The sequence below is a fragment of the Vanessa cardui genome, chromosome 24, assembly GCF_905220365.1.
Source record: "Vanessa cardui chromosome 24, ilVanCard2.1, whole genome shotgun sequence".
NCBI lineage: Eukaryota > Metazoa > Arthropoda > Insecta > Lepidoptera > Nymphalidae > Vanessa > Vanessa cardui.
In genome coordinates, this window is record NC_061146.1 from 6,624,118 (window position 1) to 6,644,261 (window position 20,144).

At 36.7% G+C, this 20,144-nt stretch overlaps 1 protein-coding gene across 1 annotated transcript; it reads left to right on the plus strand.

Moving 5' to 3' along the window:
* Positions 1–103: 103 nt before the first annotated feature.
* Positions 104–19,540, plus strand: LOC124540349 (sodium/hydrogen exchanger 10-like). Its single transcript, XM_047117864.1, has 21 exons — positions 104–1,376; positions 1,453–1,678; positions 2,340–2,493; positions 3,085–3,259; positions 3,847–4,082; positions 5,080–5,201; positions 6,165–6,291; positions 6,769–6,847; positions 7,490–7,590; positions 8,722–8,855; positions 9,321–9,424; positions 11,932–12,043; positions 12,554–12,729; positions 13,688–13,806; positions 14,469–14,613; positions 15,133–15,236; positions 15,631–15,778; positions 16,797–16,947; positions 17,765–17,856; positions 18,613–18,643; positions 19,420–19,540. Exons 1-21 carry the CDS (start codon positions 105–107, stop codon positions 19,527–19,529), a joined length of 3,918 nt encoding a protein of 1,305 aa, XP_046973820.1. The 5' UTR covers position 104; the 3' UTR covers positions 19,530–19,540.
* Positions 19,541–20,144: the final 604 nt, after the last annotated feature.

The window sequence follows — 20,144 nt, forward strand, 5'->3', positions numbered from 1 at the left end:
TCTCTGTATGTCTGTGACAAATAAAGCTTTTTTTATTAAACTTTTTAATATTCATATGTTATCTTTATTAAGGCATCTGCGTGGCCATGACTTCATTTCATAAAATGTCCTATTTACAATACTTTGTTATAATCATTTATATTCGCATCGTCGAATCTAAGAACGCGATCAAATCTAAGAACATTACCGATGAAGCAATTAGATTTGACGACCTACACCGGCCAACGTTGGCCTATCCAACATCCTTGGCTTTTCTGTTCGTATTTGCAACGATCCTTATCAGCGTGATAATAAGGACGATAATGCTTTGGACGAGCATGTGTATCCCGTATCGAGTTGTGATGTTCTCTCTCGGAGGAATTGCAGGATTTTGCGCCAATGTTTACCCATCGTTTAAGCCAATAGTCCAAATATGTTACATCGATGTAGATTTGATACTAATGATATTTCTACCGGTAATAGTCTTCTATACGTCGTATAGTGTGGACTCGCATTCGTTTTGGAAGTGTTTCCCACAAATATTGCTCGTCGGTGTACCGGGTGCTCTGCTAACAGCTTTAATGGCGGCTTTCATGGCTTACAACCTGATCGAATCGTCCTGGAACTTCCCTACCGCCTTTTTATTTGGTGTGATTTGCTCACCAATATATCCAATGGAAGTTGTCAAACAATTGAAAGAAATGTCCAAGGGGAAATATATCGGGGTACTATTGCTGGGGGAAGGTTTGATAGGAGATGCTACGGCCATGATTGAATTTACGGCAGTTTTCGGTTACTTAGCATTGGCGCTAACTGAAGCGTCTCAAATATCGCTGTTGCTGCTTCGCTTCGCTGGAGGAGGGGTTTTACTTGGTTTAGTGATGGGCAAGATAACTGCTACTTTGCTATCGATAACGTACTATGACTTGCTTTGTGTCGTAACTGTGACGTTGGCGGGGGCCTACCTTACATTCTACATCGGCGAGAAGTACTTCTATGTCTCTGGTTTACTGGGTACCGTTATAGCCGGAGTGATGGTCAGTAAACGAAAGTCAACAGTCGCTGGTGATGTCGAGCATATAGTTTCACATTTCTGGAATATTTTATCTCACCTAGCCAATACGCTCGTGTTCACAATGGTCGGTGTGGTCATATTCGAGAAGTTAAGCTATGTGATCAGCGTTCGTCAAGTGTCGTTAATTTTCGTCACTTATACAACCGTGTTCTTCTCGAGATTACTGGTGTATTCGATAATGACTCCTATTTTAAGGCATATAGGGTATGGGATATCCTGGCAACATTCGATGGCTTGTGTTTGGGGAGGGCTGAGAGGTCCGCTGTCACTGTGCTTAGCCTTGATTGTTCTCCAAAACCCAGTTGTCGCTGATGCTGGTGAGGTACGAATAGTTTTGCTTAGTCTGCAACTACCCAATATTCCAAAATGTATTCATGACGTTTTTTATACTTTTTTAGATATTCATAATTCAAACAGCGGGCTTAGTGATATTATCTTTACTTGTGAACGCAACGTCAATGCAAAAGGTTTTGAAAGTATTGGGGCTGGCTGAAATATCGCTCGCAAAGAAAGCCAACATGACGAATAGTGTAAAGCGCATCATGGCCACGAGGGATCGTTGTATCTCGATGCTGAAAATGGACAAGTTCCTCACTGATGCTAATTGGGACCTCGTGCAAGCAGGTGGAAGACCATTAATTATATTCAACAGTTAGGAATTATACAAGTAGTAAAATTGTCGATGTCTAAATCTAGTTGACTTTGATTAGATGATTTTTGAGAGTACGCAAGAAGAAGTATAGAACCTCCTCTAACATAGGCTAAGTTAGAGGCGCTTCTATACTAGAGAATCTTATCGTAATTATTAGTTGAACAAGACCAAATACTCATTAGTGTTATAGTATAGTGCGACACAACTTAGATGTAGCATCAGCAAATTCAATAAGCGATTGCTGCCGATTTATACAACCAATAGAAATAGCTCCAAATCGCGCCATTCGACGCTATTCGTCGCTATGGATTCTCGCGTCAGTTCAACCCGAGAAAACAAGTGCATGTAAATCCATGTAGGTCATGTGATATTACAAGTTTACATTAGAAATGAATATGTATTGATAATTTGGGATAGCGTACTTAATATTTGTGTCGTACTAAACATTAACTAATAAAACACTGCAAACGTCCTGCTTCGTGTCTTTTTGATAATACATTTCCATAGCGTTTGACGGATCACTAAAACAGTTGGTACATATACATATATGTATATATTTATACGACAATCTCTTGATTATTCCTTAATGAATCTAAGGATTTGATCGACTGACAACTAAAAGCGATCTTTAAGGTACAACGATCAAGCATCCGTACCAGATTCAGATGTCACGTGATGAAGACAGCGAGGACGATACCTACATGGGCTACCACTATACCACCTGCCCCGACTGCGAGAGAGAAATACCTAATGAACCAACGAAGAAGGAATTTGCGGAAATGATGAGGTACGTTAGTCATTAAATTGGTGCTGTAAAATTGTCCAGAAATATGCACCGTGTATTTGTCACAAGATTTGGACTATCAATAATAGTTTATAGGATATAATAATCAGATACATGAACAATATTACGAGGAATCACAATACGCCCGAACGTAATGGATACGCAATATTAATTCATTAACTGTACTATGTGATCATGCTTTGCAGCTGACAGCTTTATTTTATTATGATACACAAGGGACATAATATCTTAAATCCAAGGTTGGTGCATTGGTGATACAGGGATTGGTTAATATTTCTTATAGTCATTATCGTTATTCCTTTGTCAATGAAAAGACCGGGCACGAGAGCACCTTACTTAACATAACGCTGCTGATAGACTAAACAAAGTTTGTCATTTTTACAAGGTTTAAAAACAATTATTATCATCCAACACTTCTCACATTAATGGTTTATACCTAAAAACGGGAGTATGAAGATAACTCATTCTTTCATAACGGCAACTTGTTAAATAAGCCAAATTTCCGCTACACTAAATCTGATTGTATTGAGACTGTTCATAGCAATGGACCTCCAATAAAATATTAATATTTAGGGAAGCAAACCAACGTGTACTCAAAGCGATGAAGATATCATATTGGCGTCAGTATGAGCACGGTAAGATAAGCAAGGATGGTGTAAGAACACTCGTACAGGCGGTGGAGATAGCCGCTGACGCTGATGATGGAAGGATTAACTTGGAACAGTTGGGCACGTTGTGGAAACCTAAGGTAAGGATTATTGCATCCAGACTTTTATTCGAGTTAAGTTCATAGCTCAAGGTTGAATGCAATCTTAGTGATTAAGTTCTCATTTTCTTAAAGTGGCGGGAAATATCACGAATGGTACCACAAGTCTTACAAATTTTTCTTATTGATGGTTAAGCTACGAACTCTCTTCTCCAGATGTAATTTATTGGTTCTTATAATATGCCTGCGTGTTTTCTTTTAAAAGGCCATTAAAATATTGTTTGGAGTCTGTGTTTTTCTTTATTTTTAAGCGTTATATATTGATTTGAATGTTCTATGGCATTTGTCTTCCTCAAAAGTGTCTGATTGATTTTCTTGGGATTCTAGATTCTGTATCTTATCTGATATTCCAGCGGTTCCAAATCAAGTAATCGTCAAGCAACAGATCTTGATGCGTTTTTTTTAATAGATATAGTGATTCGAGAGGAAGGCTTTTGTATAAAATACATGGACAATGTAGTAAAGAGAAATAAAATAATTGTCGTATATTTAGTATCAGCATTGAACCTGTGCGAAGGGGTGAATGGGTCGCTATCAGACTATATTTGTAGGTTATTTCTCTCTCATAGGCTCACGCGGTCTGGCTGCGTCATAAACTGGTGGACATGATGATGCCTGAACAAGCTAGCGTTCAGATCCCGCGTCACCAATGGCGCCAGTGGTGCTACAGGCTCGTCTCGAACATTTGGTTCGACGGATTCATATACATCATGATACTTTGTAACACGCCGGTCATATTGTGCGAAGTTATGTTAAAGGCGCCTGTTAGTTCCGGTATCGTTTATGCAATTAAGGCCCTCAACCTGTGAGTTAACCTCTAATAATATTATTCCTATATTAAATTTGCGTTTCTGATGCGGATATCAACTTCTCCGAAATGCACAACTTTTTTTTATGGAATAGGTTGGCGGACGAGCATATGGGCCACCTGATGTTAAGTTGTCACCATCACCCATAGACAATGACGCTGTAAGAAATATTAACTATTCCTTATATCGTTAATGCGCCACCAACCTTGGGAACTAAGATGCTATGTCTCTTGTGCCTGTAGTTGCACTGGCTCACTCACCCTTCAAACCAGAACACAACAATACTGAGTACTGTTATTTGGCGGTAGAATATCTGATGAGTGAGTGGTACCTACCCAGGCTGGCTTGCTCAAAGCCCTACCACCAAGTAAAGTAAACTTGCACGTATTGATAGAATGTGCTCGAATGTGTGAATTCGTGAACGAATCTGTTAGAACTAGACTTATTACTTATTAATTCTGGCAGATCCAACGTCAGATCTCGCAAATGTTGTCCAAATTAAGTCATAGACCTGTGATTAATTAAGATAGTTTTAAGTGTAATGTATTCTATTTTTGTATCCTCCTAAGAATTCTCAACCAGAGCAGCATGATCGCTTATGCGACAAAACCCTTTTTTTAATAATATTCCCATATTAAAATAACCATTATTGAAGTGTAAGTTACAAATTTAACCTTGAAATTAATCAAACGTCGATTTAGGTGATTTTACTTTTGTGTATGAAATTGTCATAAATTATAGATTTAATATATATTTCTATATTAATGTATAATTAGTGTGAAAGTAATTGTCTGTTTGTCGCTCTTTCACGACCAAACCGCTGAACCGAATTTGGTGAAATTTGCTATGAAGCAAACTTAAATTCCAAGAAAGGACATAGGCTACATTTTTGTCTGTCACATGACAACCAACACCCAAAAACGCTAGTGAAGCCGCGAGCGACTACTAGCTTAAAATATAGCAAGATTAATTTTATGTCCAATGTGATTTTAGATTTTTTTACATAATATATGTATTTGAAATGATCGTTAAAATGCTGGCTTTAACCGTTCATGGATATTTCAAATCGCACTGGAATAAGTTGGATTTCTTCATAATCCTTATGGCAACGGCGGGTTAGTGTTCATTAAATCTTTTTAGTGGATGAGTGGCAATGATATTCTTATAAACAGATATGTTATATCCATACTAAACAACAGAAAAAAGTGTACCGCGCCGGGGACCGTTTATTGTAGTTTATTTTTACATTTCGTTAAAAGTAAAAAGGATAGCTTGATAAAAACAATAAGTAAAAGGAATAACTAGATGTTATAATTACGCAAAACGTATTACTACGTAAAATGACTAAACGCAGACGTCCCAATTAGGACGTTTTCTAGTCTTCACTTTTTGCGCGTTAATAACATATCTGTTTACTACAACATCATTGATGAGTGGTCTGTGTTGGTGGTCAATACTTTTTAATCTTATACATAGTATAGCAAGTGGTCGATCTCCTTGGTCGAGTACTGTGTACACCGATTTTCATGGATACGCCACTCCGAGATTCCGGGCTCGATTCCCGGTCGAGTCGATGTAAAAAAGTTCATTAGTTTTCTATGTTGTCTTGGGTCTGGATGTTTGTGGTCCCGTCGTTACATCTGCTTTTCCATAACACCACTTTAGCGACTTCCATTGGTATCAGACTATTGTATGTGACGCTGTCTAATATTTATATTTAAGTTACTGTTGATGTTTAACCTACTTAAATCTGGCCTTTAGTGCTGTAAAAAGAAATTATCTATAAAAATAATACAAATAGTGGTTACGTCGGTTCGAGAGGCTGAATTATGACCATGTTAAACCGATCACGTTAAATGTCTCCACATATAAAGTATATATAATATTTCTATGATCGCAACTTTATATTTATCCGATAGATGGCGCTGTAGTAAATACATTATACCGCTGAGGCGATCCCTATGACAATTAGTATACAGGTGTATAGAAGATTGTCTGCTAGCTTGTGTGTGTGTGGATTGAATTTTGTATTTAACTGATGTCTAGCATATAATTGATTAATACTTTGGTGATTTCAGATTTAATCCTGGATATAATAGATGCGGTAACAGCCTGGGACAAGTGGAACAACTCCAACTCGAGCGTGCTCACTGCGACGAAATTGTTGAGGATGCTGAGGTTTATTAGGCTGTGTAAGCTGGCCAGGTGACAATCAAAATAACTAATTATTTAAATTATCATATATTAACTAAAAATTGGATATTTTTCTAAATTCACAAATGAATCCGTGATATGTTATATATGTATAAGTATATATTATCTACATCCGTATTGCATTATTAGTAAAAGATACAAAAAGTCGGTCTATGACCCTGTGAACTTCACAGCACATTTGAAAAAGATTTCCAGACCAATGTCAATTGCAGAATTTCATCCTAAAATGTATCTTTCAGAGCACAGATTGTGGATATTCCATTAAAATTATTCTATTTAATCCACTGGCCCACTCACTATTCATATACAGTGAGCGTTGTTACTAGTTCATACAAGAGCATCTACCCTTGAGGATTTTGATAGCCCTAATTGTTTTATGAACATATAATTATTGGCTAGTGCGTTATCTCTCATAATACAGAGTGTTTGTTTATATGTATATGACATTAAATCTGCTTATTTTTCTAGAGTCTCAATTCCTAAAGTAATGGCGTATATAGATAGAATGATTGATATACAATTGGCATACGGATATGACGTTGGGAAGGTAAGAATATCATTAAATACACCCACCATCACATGTCTGATGGTGAGTGGTCAGTTATATATATGGTACCCATTTAAATAAAACTAGTTATAACGGATTTGAATCGCGTATATTAATTATTTTTGGCATCCCGACGTTTCGAGCACTTTACAGCGTTCGTGGTCACGGCTAGACTAAGGTGGCATTTGTCTATTTGAAGAACAAAAGAAATATTATTAACAACTACCGCCAACGATTTCTCAATTGGTATCTTGAGTAACGTTCCGGTTGCATGCAGAAGGCACTAACTGTATCTTTAGGTCTTGCAGTCTGTTGGATTTGGGATTTTAAATTTTTAATAAGTGGGCCCAGGTGTTAGAAAGTCTCCAGTCATCTTCTCTATTGAAGTTCGGATGTTTTTGAATTTCAATAGCCTCGCGTATCATTCTAGGAATGAATCTGTGTTCTTTAGCGAGGATCTGTGGTTTATCAAATCGAATAAAATGGTTGGGTTTCTCCAGAGCATGTTCACAGACTGCAGACTTTGAAGAACGCCCAATATTGAAGGCCCATACAGGTACATAATGGTACCTATTTCTGTATGGGTCTTTTTGTATTAATAATGTCTTTGAACTAGTGTTTATTTCCAACATAATGTTTCAGGGTTTTGTAACGGGTGAGCAAGAGGTCTGCAACCTTCTACCACAGTTGGTGGACAACAAGCAAATACAGGAAACCTTGTATAACAGACTGGAAGGGGATAGGTAAACTCATATGTTGTAAAGCAAAATATACTTTATTCCAATTACCTAAGAAGCAATTTTGAAGCGACATTTTACAACATATTACCATTTTGGAAAGTAGATTCTGCTGCGGAGAACCGTCAAGAAAGTCATTAGTTAGCTCTGATTAAGGAGGCGTTTTTTATTAGTTTATATGTGTATGGATGGCTTAATGACCAACTGATGGAAAGTGGTCACCATCGCCTTGTGTTCCTTGAGCATGCAGTTACAATGGTTCACTCATCCTTCAAACCGGAACAAAATATAACTCGGGATTGAGGAGAAGTTTTAGAACATGTTTCAATCGGGGTGGTAGAATTTCTATGAAATTAGACACAGGCAGGTTTCCTCACGATGTTTTCCTTCATCGCGAGAACGAGATGCATTATTAACACTAATAAAGACCATGAATATTCATCGGTGCTTGCCTGGGGTTGCCATCAGTTAAGGTGCACGCGTTCTAACCATTCGGCCATCTCGACTCGATTGCTGTTCGTCAGATAATAATCTGATGAACTGGGACATAAACAAACGGACCTGCACGAAGCCTTAATACCAATTGGATACTTTAAGCAGATATAGTTATTCTTATTAAATGAAAATGAACTACTAAGTCTACAAAATAATTTATATCCTACTTCCTATAATATTACAAATACGAAAGTTTGTGAGGATGGATGTATGTATATTTGTTACTCCTTCACGAAAAAACTACTGAACGGATTTGGACATCAGAATAACCCAACAACAACAACAACAACAGCCTGTAAATTGCCACTGCTGGGCTAAATACCTCCTCTTCCTTTGAGGAGAAGGTTAGGAACATATTCCACCACGCTGTTCCAACGCGGGTTGGTGGAATACACATGTGGCAGAATTTCTATGAAATTTGTCACATGCAGGTTTCCTCACGATGTTTTCCTTCACCGCTGAGCACGAGATAAATTAGTAATAAAAATAAAGACTATGTGTTATTCTGAGTGCATCTTAACAGAATAACACATAGACTACAATTTATAATGTTTTGTAATTTGCTCATAATACATATCAAGATGCTTATACTTACCCGTGCGAAGCCGGGCCGGGTCGATAGTAGTTTATTATTGTTTATAGATTGACAGTGACTCGTCAACTGGGCTTGTTGCAACGAGACCGTCCGTGGACGGCCATTACCGTCAAGACGAGGCAGGCTACCACTTCCACGTTAAACATCATGTTGCTGGATGCGATGCAGCTCAAAGAAGAAGGTAAATATATAAACGAGATATGTTTTACAAATTACAAGAATATGTGATAAAATTTTTTGGTCGAGTGGTGTTTACGCCGGTTTTCATGGGTACGCCACTCCGAGGTCCCGGGTTCGATTCCCGGCCGAGTCGATGTAGATTATCATTAGTTTTCTATGTCGTCTTAGGTCTGGGTGTTTGTGGTACCGTCGTTACTTCTGATTTTCCATAACACAAGTGCTTTAGCTACTTACATTGGGATCAGAGTAATGTATGTGATGTTGTCTCATATTTATTTATTTATGCATTGAATGACAAAATTATTGAACGTAATGAATGAGTATTGTGAGTGAATGTATGAATGTACGAATTGGGTTTAAAGGATAACAGCTGCATATTTAAAAACTCTTAAGTTTTTAACATTGTTGTATGAATATCATTCCATATTAATTAATTCACATTATCATATGAAAGTCTTGATCCTAGGTTTCCTAGACGAAGTGGAATATCGTCTGTTAGTCAATGCCATAGAGGAAAAAGTCCAGCTGTGTCGTCACAAAGGTAGTCTAGTGGCTCCCTCTTCACCTGAAGTGAGTTATAAATAACACAGGTCAACCAAAAAAAATTTTTTTTTTTGGGTTTGTTATTAAATTGATATTTTCTTATTGTTTACAAGTAAAAGTAATCACAGACTCAATTCAAAACAAATAAAGTTTGCTTTTGTACATTTTACAATGAAAAATAAAAATTTTAAGATTTTGGCAGAATAATTAAGGAACAATGAATTTAACACACCAGTAACGGGGTTAGAAGGGGTTTACGCGTATGTAACGGGGAGCGGCGGGTAGTCTCAGCAGTATGCGCATGAGCATTACCGAGAAATGACGTCATTCGTGTTGCGAGAAGTCCAAAATGGCTTCCAAAAAGTGTAAAAATAACATAAATTCTTTTTGTTACATTTGTGCCGAATTCATTTAAGTAAGGGCTAAAAAATAGTTTTTCGTCAAATATAAGACTTTGTGAAGCTTATAAAGCTTATTTTAATCTTCCAATTCGAAGTCAAGATAAAATATGGGCACCTAAATTCCCCTGTGGTAACTGCAAAAACACATTAGAAGGTAAGAGAGTTAATCATAACTTTCAAGTATACAAATTGCAAAAAAATTACGACATGTTATGAACAACGTGTGTATCAACATATATATTTCTAAATATATGTGTTATTTTTTCCAGCTTGGTATTGAGGAGATAAAAAATGTAAGAAGTTCGCAGTACCGAGAATATGGAGAGAGCTCACTAATCACATAAATGATTGCTACCTTTGTGTAGTTGATCAACGCAAGCGTCGGGCTGGCAAAAATGCCAAGAAAATTCAGTACCCAGAACTACCATCAACAACTGCTCCAGTACCCCCCAGAGAACATTTTCCTGTGCCTTCTCGTTTAAAACCGTTTAAAACCAAAGGAACAGCTGCCGCTGTCACAAATGTCTAGTAGTAGCGGATACCGCGAATTCTTACCTGAATCAGTTTCTGTTGAGCCACATCTTATTAATTCAGAAGAGTTTAATGATAAATCATCTTCTGAATCTTCTGAACTGACCTAAACTTAAAGCAGAAATATTAGCTTCCCGATTTAAACAGTGAAATTTGCTCAAGAAGGATTGGTGACTACGTATGGAACTTTATACGAGAAAGTTCCAATTTACATTGAAGAAAAACAAAAAAATGTTCATTTTTAAAATCGTTTCTGATTTTTTTATGTGTTTAGAGATTTACCTTTATTTTTCCTTGTATATAAATATTACTAACAAATTAAAGTTCTTTTTCTTAATTCTTAATTTAACTGAATTAAAAAATTTTGAAGTTCTTAAAATTTTAAAAATCGTTCTAGTTGCTACAAAAGCAAACTTTATGAGATAAAATTATTTTTTCCTTGTTTGGTTTGACATAATTAAACAAAATCAGCACCACAGAACTCAGACTCAAAAACCGTGTTGACTTGTGTTATTCATATATAATACTACCGATTTTGATAGAGTAACTTTGGTAACCATTGGTACTTAAGAGCAAGTGTTGAAATTTTGAAGAAATGTTATTGTAAAAGTTCGCTGTTTTGTGACTTCAAACAAGTTTATTAATAAAATGTCATTTTATGCACATCGAATCGAAACATAACGTTAAGCTTTTTCGTAACTAGCACAATAAGCTGTGGTTCAGTCGATATTTAGTCGAATTTAATCGAGAATGTATCGTAACCGATACGATTATAATTTTTTTTGTAAAGAATAGTTGAACCTGTATCGAATTACAATCGTTAACGTTTCGTAATCATTATAAACTAGTAGAGTTTGCTCTCTGTGATAAAATAACCAAGCTTCAATGTGGATTTTGTTGCTGGAATGATTGGTAAGTTGCGGTAAGACTTACCTGATGGTAAGTCGCCATCAATGCCTACAGGCATTAGTCATGAATGAAGTATTCATCACTACTCATATGTTATCCTGGCCCAGTCACTCTTCAAACTGAAACACAACAAAACTATTGCTTTTTGAGGGTGGAATATCTGATACCCTACCACCAAGTCAAGGCTTACACTTAACTTGGTGGTAGGGCTTTGTGCAAGCCCGTCTGGGTAAGTACCACCCATTCATCAGTTATTCTACCGCCAAATAACAGTGCTTAGTATTGTTGTGTTCCGGTCTGAAGGGTGCGTGAGCCAGTGTAACTACAGGCACAAGGGACATAACATCTTAGTTCCCAAGGTTGCTGGCACATTGACGACGTAAGGAATAGTTAATATTTCTTACACCGTCATTGTCTATAGGCGATGGTGACCACTTACCATCAGGTGGCCCATATGCTCGTCCGCCAACCTATAACATAACAAAAAAACTCAATGTCTCTATTAAAAGTTATATTGATTTATCCATACACTTGGAAAACACGTGGTATTTTTCTGGTACCCTAACTAATTCCGATCGTGTCGGATTTTGCTGACCCATCGTATATTGAAGCTATATGAACTGCTCCTGTGTGAACGCAGACTTATGCTCCCTAACCTTTCCGTATAATCAGTCATTGCTGTGTTGCTTTTAGACTCAACTCCGAGCCGTGTCCTGGCTGCAGGGTAATGAGAGGGTCGCGGATTTTTTCATAGAAAATTCAGAGATTCACAACTACAATTTCAATGACATACTCGTATCGCGGGGTGAGTTGATGATTAGTAAGACTTTGAACAGATACTGATACTACATTTCGTTTTTATTCGGTTTGATTCAGTAAACTAATATTTAAGTGATGATTTTTTTGTTTATTATGGCAATATTTGTCTTTCCATAAGTGTTAATGGCAACACTCTTACTCAACACCTGTAAAATCAAACTTTAATTTTATAATCATCGTTATTTACAACTTTGTACTTGAATTAACAGACAAATGTTTAAACATCTACCATTGAGTTGTGTTTTTAATTACTTAAAACTATACAAAAAAGACCTATCAAATCGAAGATTATTACATATATACATATATGTAATATTGGACACTTAACCAATATACATCAAACTTTTGCCAAACCTGCGATTCAACGCGTTTTAAGGAGAAGGTTTTAGTTTTAGGGATAGTACATCGCAAGTACGCAGACAGTCTGTCGACTATTTATACTATACTTGTAAACAAATAAAATGCCAACATGTCTACTGTTTCTATAATCATCTAGGTGACCAACCGCGAGGCCTATACATCCTGGTATCGGGGCTCTGTGAGGCGAGCTACATACCACCCGAGGAAGACATGGACGAGAGCTTACCAAATTACGAGTTCAGAACCGATCTGAAGTTCGCGGAACCCAGCAAAGATTATATTGTATCTGGGAATGCGATTGGAGTCCTAGGGGTTAGTTTCAAGATTCAGGTTTTGTTCAAAGACCCATATTTTTCTATGGAGTCGTTTCTATCATACTAATATCATAGGGTCTAACAAAAGTATAGGGTACACCTTAAGGTCAAAGAGCCTGGCAAATCTGCTAAGGAAGATCTATGGCTTGCTTGTATTTGGTTCTGCTGCCAGTATGTAAAATGACTGCAATGTATCAAGATTTACTTGGTGGTAGGGCTTTGTGCAAGCCCATCTGGGTAGGTACTACCCACTCATCAGTTATTCTACCGCCAAATGACAGTACTCGGTATTGTTGTGTTCCGGCTTAAAGGGTAAGTGAGCCAGTGTAAATACAGGCACAAAGGACATAACATCTTAGTTCCCAAGGTTGGTGGCACATTGACGATGTAAGGAATAGTTAATATTTCTTACAGCGTCATTGTCTATGGGTGATGGTGACCACTTACCATCAGGTGGCCCATATGCTCGTCCGCCAACTTATACCATAAAAAAAATCGACTTGATTGTTCTGCTTAGTGCAAGAGTCATTTGGACAACTATAATAATATTGCCGAGTTCCTTTTGACAGCGGGTCGTAACTCGTAGCCCTTGTCTGAGAGTGCATTGATTACCTACAAGGCATGTTACCTTAGCTCTTATAATAAAATAATGTTGCATTGACGATTTAAAGTTAAACAAAGGTTAATATTTCTTATCCTTATGATAATAAATACTATCAAATTGTCAGTATATCTACCTATTCTAAAGTTAAATTAAACAAAGATTATCTGTTCATGGGTTCCAATTTTGTTTACAATATCGTTGTTAGCTTGAGTCCAGGTTGGCTTGGGAGAAGAGTAATTACAAAGTGATTCTCTTGAGAAATGTAATCTTTCTAAAAATGGAGAATGGTACTTTGTTGGTGTAGCTTTTGATCAGCTAAACAGTCTTAAATTGATGGGACGCTTGTAACTAGGTGCTCACGAGTCGCCCGTACAGTTACACGGTGCGCTGCGACTCGGCTGTGCAGTCCTATTACATCACGTTGCCAATCGTCAAGGAAGCTTTCAACCTCGCACCACATCCTATTATGGGGTACATATCAACTATATTTGTCATTTTTAGACTCCTTGATTACGTCAAAGGGGCCCTTTATTTATTACGTAGGAAGATCTAGGGGGATTGGCGGGTGGACCATATCTCATGTATTCTTACAAGGGGGTGGGAAGGAGTTTCGATAGTTCTGACGTAAAATAAAAAAAAATGCGTACCTTTAGAGCCTTTGAAGTTACAAATAAACATTTAAAAAAAACACTTTGTAAAATAATAATTTTCTTATTCTTTCTTATTGGGGAGGGGGTCAAAAACTAGTTAAAATAGTCTTATGTCACAAATGAATGGCCCTGATGTGCTTTAAAAATCAGCGTTACCGTCTACGTTTTTCTAGCGGTTTACGGCTTTCCCCAGCGGTTCCGTCTACTATTTGCAACTTTTCGTGGGACTATGGGTTGCTTCTGAATACGTCAAAATACCCCTTAAAAACCAGCGGTACCTCTTCGTCTCCTTGGGCAATACAGGATAGCTGGTACATACTACCGTGAAGCTCCCACGGTCGCTCAATATAGGAGAGTTTAACAGGGTTGAGAGATCATTTAATTGCCATTTGATTTAATTTAAGTACGGTCAGCACAAAAATTTCATGGCATTAAAAAAGTTCAATGGATTTTTTTGTTTGATATTGAAACTATATATTTCAGTTTGGAAGCAGCGATGTGGCGTGAGATTGGCATCAAATTATCAGTGATGATATTGCCCACAGTGCCAGCTTACCACGGCTGGTCGATAGAAAAGATTAGTATGCGCCTGGAAAACGCTTTCGTGCCGTGCCTTAAAGCTTTTAAGGTAAGGTGAACTAATTATTATTATACAGGGTTATTGGTAACTCGACGTATATCCGTTAGGAGGTGATAGGGGTGACTTTTTGCAAAAACTTTAACCCCCATATGCATAATCCAAAAGTGAACCATTTTTGAGTTATTACGTTTTTAGTTTTTTTTTTCAAAATTTGTCAAAAATGCAGCTTCAAAAAAAGTTTCCATTTAAATCTTTTGTTTTTTGTTTTATAAAAACGATTCGACACTGGATATTTGTCAATATTTAAATAATAATTATCGGTCAAAATTTAAAAATGCGAGACGGAAAACGAATTTATTTAAATATATATTTTCCTCAAACATGCCTCAAAAACTAAAAAAATCTTTATGAAACTTGTCCTGCAGATTATTTTAAAAACATATACATTTTCTTAGCTTTCCAAAAATGTTTAAAAAGAGGAAATTATTTCAAATCAGTCGTAATAATCCTTATCGACTTACCGTGCTATACAAAATATTATTCAATGAATATTTTTCATTGTTATAGATATTCGTTGTGAACGAGCTCATGGAAGATATAATTTTGCTGGACGGAATCTGCCAGGATACGGCGACCAGAGAAGTGTTCCAACCACCTTGCTATATTCCAAGGCAGGAATAATTTAATTTAATTTAGTTAATTTTTATGTTTTGTTACCAAAAATTTGTGGTGTATCCATTAAGTGGGTTAGTGTTTATAGTGTCCATTTATTATATCACACTAAAATATTTAGTCGAATTTTGTAATACTACGCTTAGAAAAAGTTATTCTGATGATCAAAATGAAGGTACAACAATATTGATTAAAATAATGTGTTTGCTAAATTTGTGATTTGGGTGTGCGTTGTTTGAAAGAAAACATCGTAAGGAAACCTGCATGAGTTGGATAAAATTCTGCCACATTTCTAATCAAGAAGAATTTCTAATCAAGAAAGCTTCAAATCTTCTTCACAATGGAAAGAGCTGTGCAATAGTGCACGCTATTACATGACTTTTGTTTTTCCAGGACAGTACACCGGCTGATATTTCCGAAATCCTCGCAAATGGTGGTGAGTGGCTCTTGCCCGGAGACGAAGCTGCTGATAGTCCCCGCCAAGGACACGGATGAGCTCGACATCATGGAAGATGAGATTGATGACTTGCAGTGTGAACTCGTGAGCATATTATCTCCATTTGAGTAAATCTTCTCTATGTAACTGAACTTCTAAACAATTTGGCCGATTTTAGTGATATTGTTTGTGTTGTGGTTGGTTTAGATAATTAACATTTAATCTGGTAAGTGGTGTTTCAGGTTTTTTTCAGGGACGGGAAGCTAGCATACATAATATTGGCACCTCAAACTATTATTTTTTAATTTGCTGTATTATTTTTCTGTAATTATAATTTTCCGTCACAAATTTGCCTAAACGAGATAGCTGTAACTCACAAATATGGTGTACTTGTGCTGTTCTGATGTATGTATGATGTCAAGTTTGTGTGCATACGTCATATGTATGTCATCAGTCATATGATGTCTACACGTATACAAAAATAGGAATAAGTTCTTTTATTATTTACCAAGTAATAGAAATTTAATTTAATTGTTTCTACTAGGTAGAAACTACTTTCCAAACTGGTAGCTTTAAATTAACATATCATTCAACAATGCACCATGACGAAAAGTCATTTAATAAGTCTGCTTGAATAAAGAATATTTTGATTTTGACTCTTATGTTGTTGGGAAGACGGGCCTTCCCTTAATGGTGATTAGGAAATGTTGTCATCATCATCATGTCGTGCTCACCGCATCCGGTGACGGCGACTCCTATAAATTACGCTGGTGGCTGGTATGGCTGGCGAAACCAAATTTTGTTTTAAACACTCTCTTGCAAGAAGCACAGAATAATTGGCCAGCTGAGTTGTATGTATAAGAGTAGGAGAGCTTTGGCCTAGTCCTCCGCACTTGGCGTTTCGCATCAAGGTCTTCAAGACGCTTAGTTTCAAAGCGGTCGACACTTTTGTGGACGGTTTGGCGCCATTCTGGTCTTTGACGTGCCAAACTCTCCCAACTCTCAGTTGGTATATGACATGCCACAAGGTTGCGTTTGAGTACGTCTTTATAGCGAAGGTAAACTACTTACAACATTTCCTTCCTTCCTGTCAGGAAATGTTGTAAGTAGCGTGCGTCGGCAGGTGTCGAACGTGTCTATGCGCTGCCTGTACCACCGCGCGGCGCGGCACGTGTCGGCCGAGTCGCGCGGCAAGAGCGCGCTGCGCCTGCGCAAGCGCCGCCGCGCGCCGCGCCGCGTCAACTACCGCGACTCCGTCTGGGGGAACAAGATCTGTGAGCACCTGGTCCCAATACACAACCACATATGACTCCACATATGACACTTGACGACCTCCGTGGTCGAGTGGTGTCTACGCCGGTTTTTATGGGTACGCCACTCTGAGGTCCCAGGTTCGATTCCCGGCCGAGTCGATGTAGATTACCATTAGTTTTCTATGTTGTCTAGGGTCTGGGTGTTTGTGGTACCGTCGTTACTTCTGATTGTCCATAACACAAGTGCTTCAGCTACTTACATTGGGATCAGAGTAATGTATGTGATGTTGTCTCATATTTATTTATTATTTATTACATATTACGAACCACTCATTTAACTTATCTGTAATATATATATAGTGGAAAAAAAACATAGATAACAAAAACACATGACACAGACAAACCAGCACGATAAAATAAATTGTGATACATTTGCTTAACAAAAGGTAAGTAATGATTTTATTATCAACTAGGGACCCGCTTCAGATTCGCTCGGGTGCAATACTGATACTTAATGTACTACAGAATTTGTTTATTTACGACATCACATTGGACACATCTAAAATTATCAGATTATATTGTCCTTGTATTACATACAAAAACCTTCCTCTCAAATCACTCTATCTATCACAAAAACCGCATCAAAATATTTTGCGTTATTATAAAGATCTAATCATAAACAGGGGCAGACAACGGTAGTCGGTAAACGACTTTGTTTCGCACTATATAATGATACTGCTTATTCTAGTAGTTAAAAGTTAAATCCGTAATCATTTTGACCTTATTTAGACACAAAAAATTGCATAAAATAATGATTTACGAATTATCTTATGTTTAGCATCAGCAACTGTCACGGTGCCATCGATGACCGGCGCTCAGAGTGAAAAGGAAATAAGCTCTAAGTATTATAAACCGAGCTTCGTCGATATGGTAAGTAAGCAAAACAACTTCAACTAACAAATTTTGTATTCTTTTAAGTTAATGTTTTATCTGTAATTTTATACTTTAATACAATTTATAAAAAATGCAACCAACGTAAGTTTATAGTGCTCATAGTAATTTTATACTTTAATACAATACAAAAACTCATACGTTTTTTATAAATTAACCAAGTGTGGTTAATTTATAAAAAATGCAACCAACGTAAGCTCATAGTGCTCATAGTAATTTTATACTTTAATACAATACAAAAACTCATACGTTTTTTATAAATTAACCAAGTGTGGTTAATTTATAAAAAATGCAACCAACGTAAGCTCATAGTGCTCATAGTAATTTTATACTTTAATACAATACAAAAACTCATACGTTTTTTATAAATTAACCAAGTGTGGTTAATTTATAAAAAATGCAACCAACGTAAGTTCATAGTGCTCATAGTAATTTTATACTTTAATACAATACAAAAACTCATACGTTTTTTATAAATTAACCAAGTGTGGTTAATTTATAAAAAATGCAACCAACGTAAGCTCATAGTGAATGATGAACTTACGTTTTGCAAAGGTATATTAAAATGTATGTTTTTCAAAATTAATGTATGTTCAATGTGGCTTTATTCTCTCTGTTGATCGCTGCTGACTTGATTACTTCTGGTCGTATTTTCATCGGAATTTTTTCTATGACTTATTGCTTGAGTATTTCGTCATTGCCAGTATAAAAATATTTTTGTCTGTTTTATTACAGCCCGAAAAATTGGAATCGACAAAAACAAAAGGTGAGTGGGACAAATATATTAAAACATTAAAAAAAATTTAAGACTAAGTTTCAATTTTGAACATTAACAAAAAAATTTCAAAAAAAGGTTGTTTTGTAACTTGGGAAATAGTTCTCGCGACTTCCACCTCGTTTTAGAGGCTAATTAGTGATACAAAATGTAGCCTATCCTGTGTATAGTCCTTTCCTGAAGCTCGCTTTTCCCAAATTTTACCAAACTCATCAGTGTTTTGACCGTGAAAGATCAATGGACTGACAGCAATATTAGTATAAATTTTATAAACTGAACTTATTGTTGGTATTAGGTGTAACCTACCATAGATATAAAAACGCTCAATGGTCTGCAAGTTCTGAGCCGAGGTGCGATGTCATAGGAGACATCCTCCAGGATCCTCTTCTATTACTACTACTAGGCTCAGCCTTTAAGTCCCAAATGAAAGGCTCAGTCTAGTACAAGACCAGTAGGGCCAACAGTTCGACTACATGCAGACAAAAAAGACTACAGTTATCTAGTCATCAGTCTTTGGTCGGTAAGACTGTTGGTACTTACACTACTTAACAGTAAATTCGTTTATTTGTAAGAGTTGTTCGTTTTATTTATGTGTTTGTCATTTTGAATATATAATATATAACAGCTGTTTTATAGTTCGAATTGGGATTTTAATTGAATTATTGTTAAAAATTAAAATTATTTTACATTGTTTAAATTGTTTTTTTTTTTTTAATTATTATCCCTTGATATAAGAAACTATAAGTCATATACAATTTGTATATCAGGTGAGGTGAAACAGCCTTATCTGTTGAGTTCTCCGCATCCATCTCAATCGTCTTCGATGCCACTACAGTTATCTGAGCATGAGGTAACTCTGTTCAATTTGCTTTTTTAACGCTGGTAACACTAACAATATCTATTATCAGTTTTAATGGAAGTAGGAGCAAACATAAATAATCCTAACTACCTGTGATGGCTATTATGGAGTCTTAAAAATGAATTGTTGTGATGGTCTATGTTGATAAGGGAACTATGGACGTAAAATTAAAGTGGATGTAAGTACTTGAGTGTATATTATGTTACTAGTAGTCGCCCACAACTTCCCTCGCGTTTTTGGGTCATGTGTCAGGCAAAAAAGTAGCCTTGTTTCTTGGAGTTCAAGTTTGTTCCATATTCTACCAATCGAATTGAATGTTTGAATCTAAGGTTTGCTTATTTTTACTCCACCTTCCATTGGAATTGACGATACTTATTACTACTTATTTTACTTGGTGGTAGGGCTTTGTGCAAGCCCGTCAGGGTAGGTACCACCCACTCATCAGTTATTCTACCGTTAAATAACAGCACTCAGTATTGTTGTGTTCCAGTTTGTAGGGTGAGTGAGCCAGTGTAACTACAGACACAAGGGACATAACATCTTTAGTCCCAAGGTTGGTGGCACATTGACGATGTAAGGAATAGTTAATATTTCTTACAGCGGCATTGTCTATGGGTGATGGTGACCACTTAC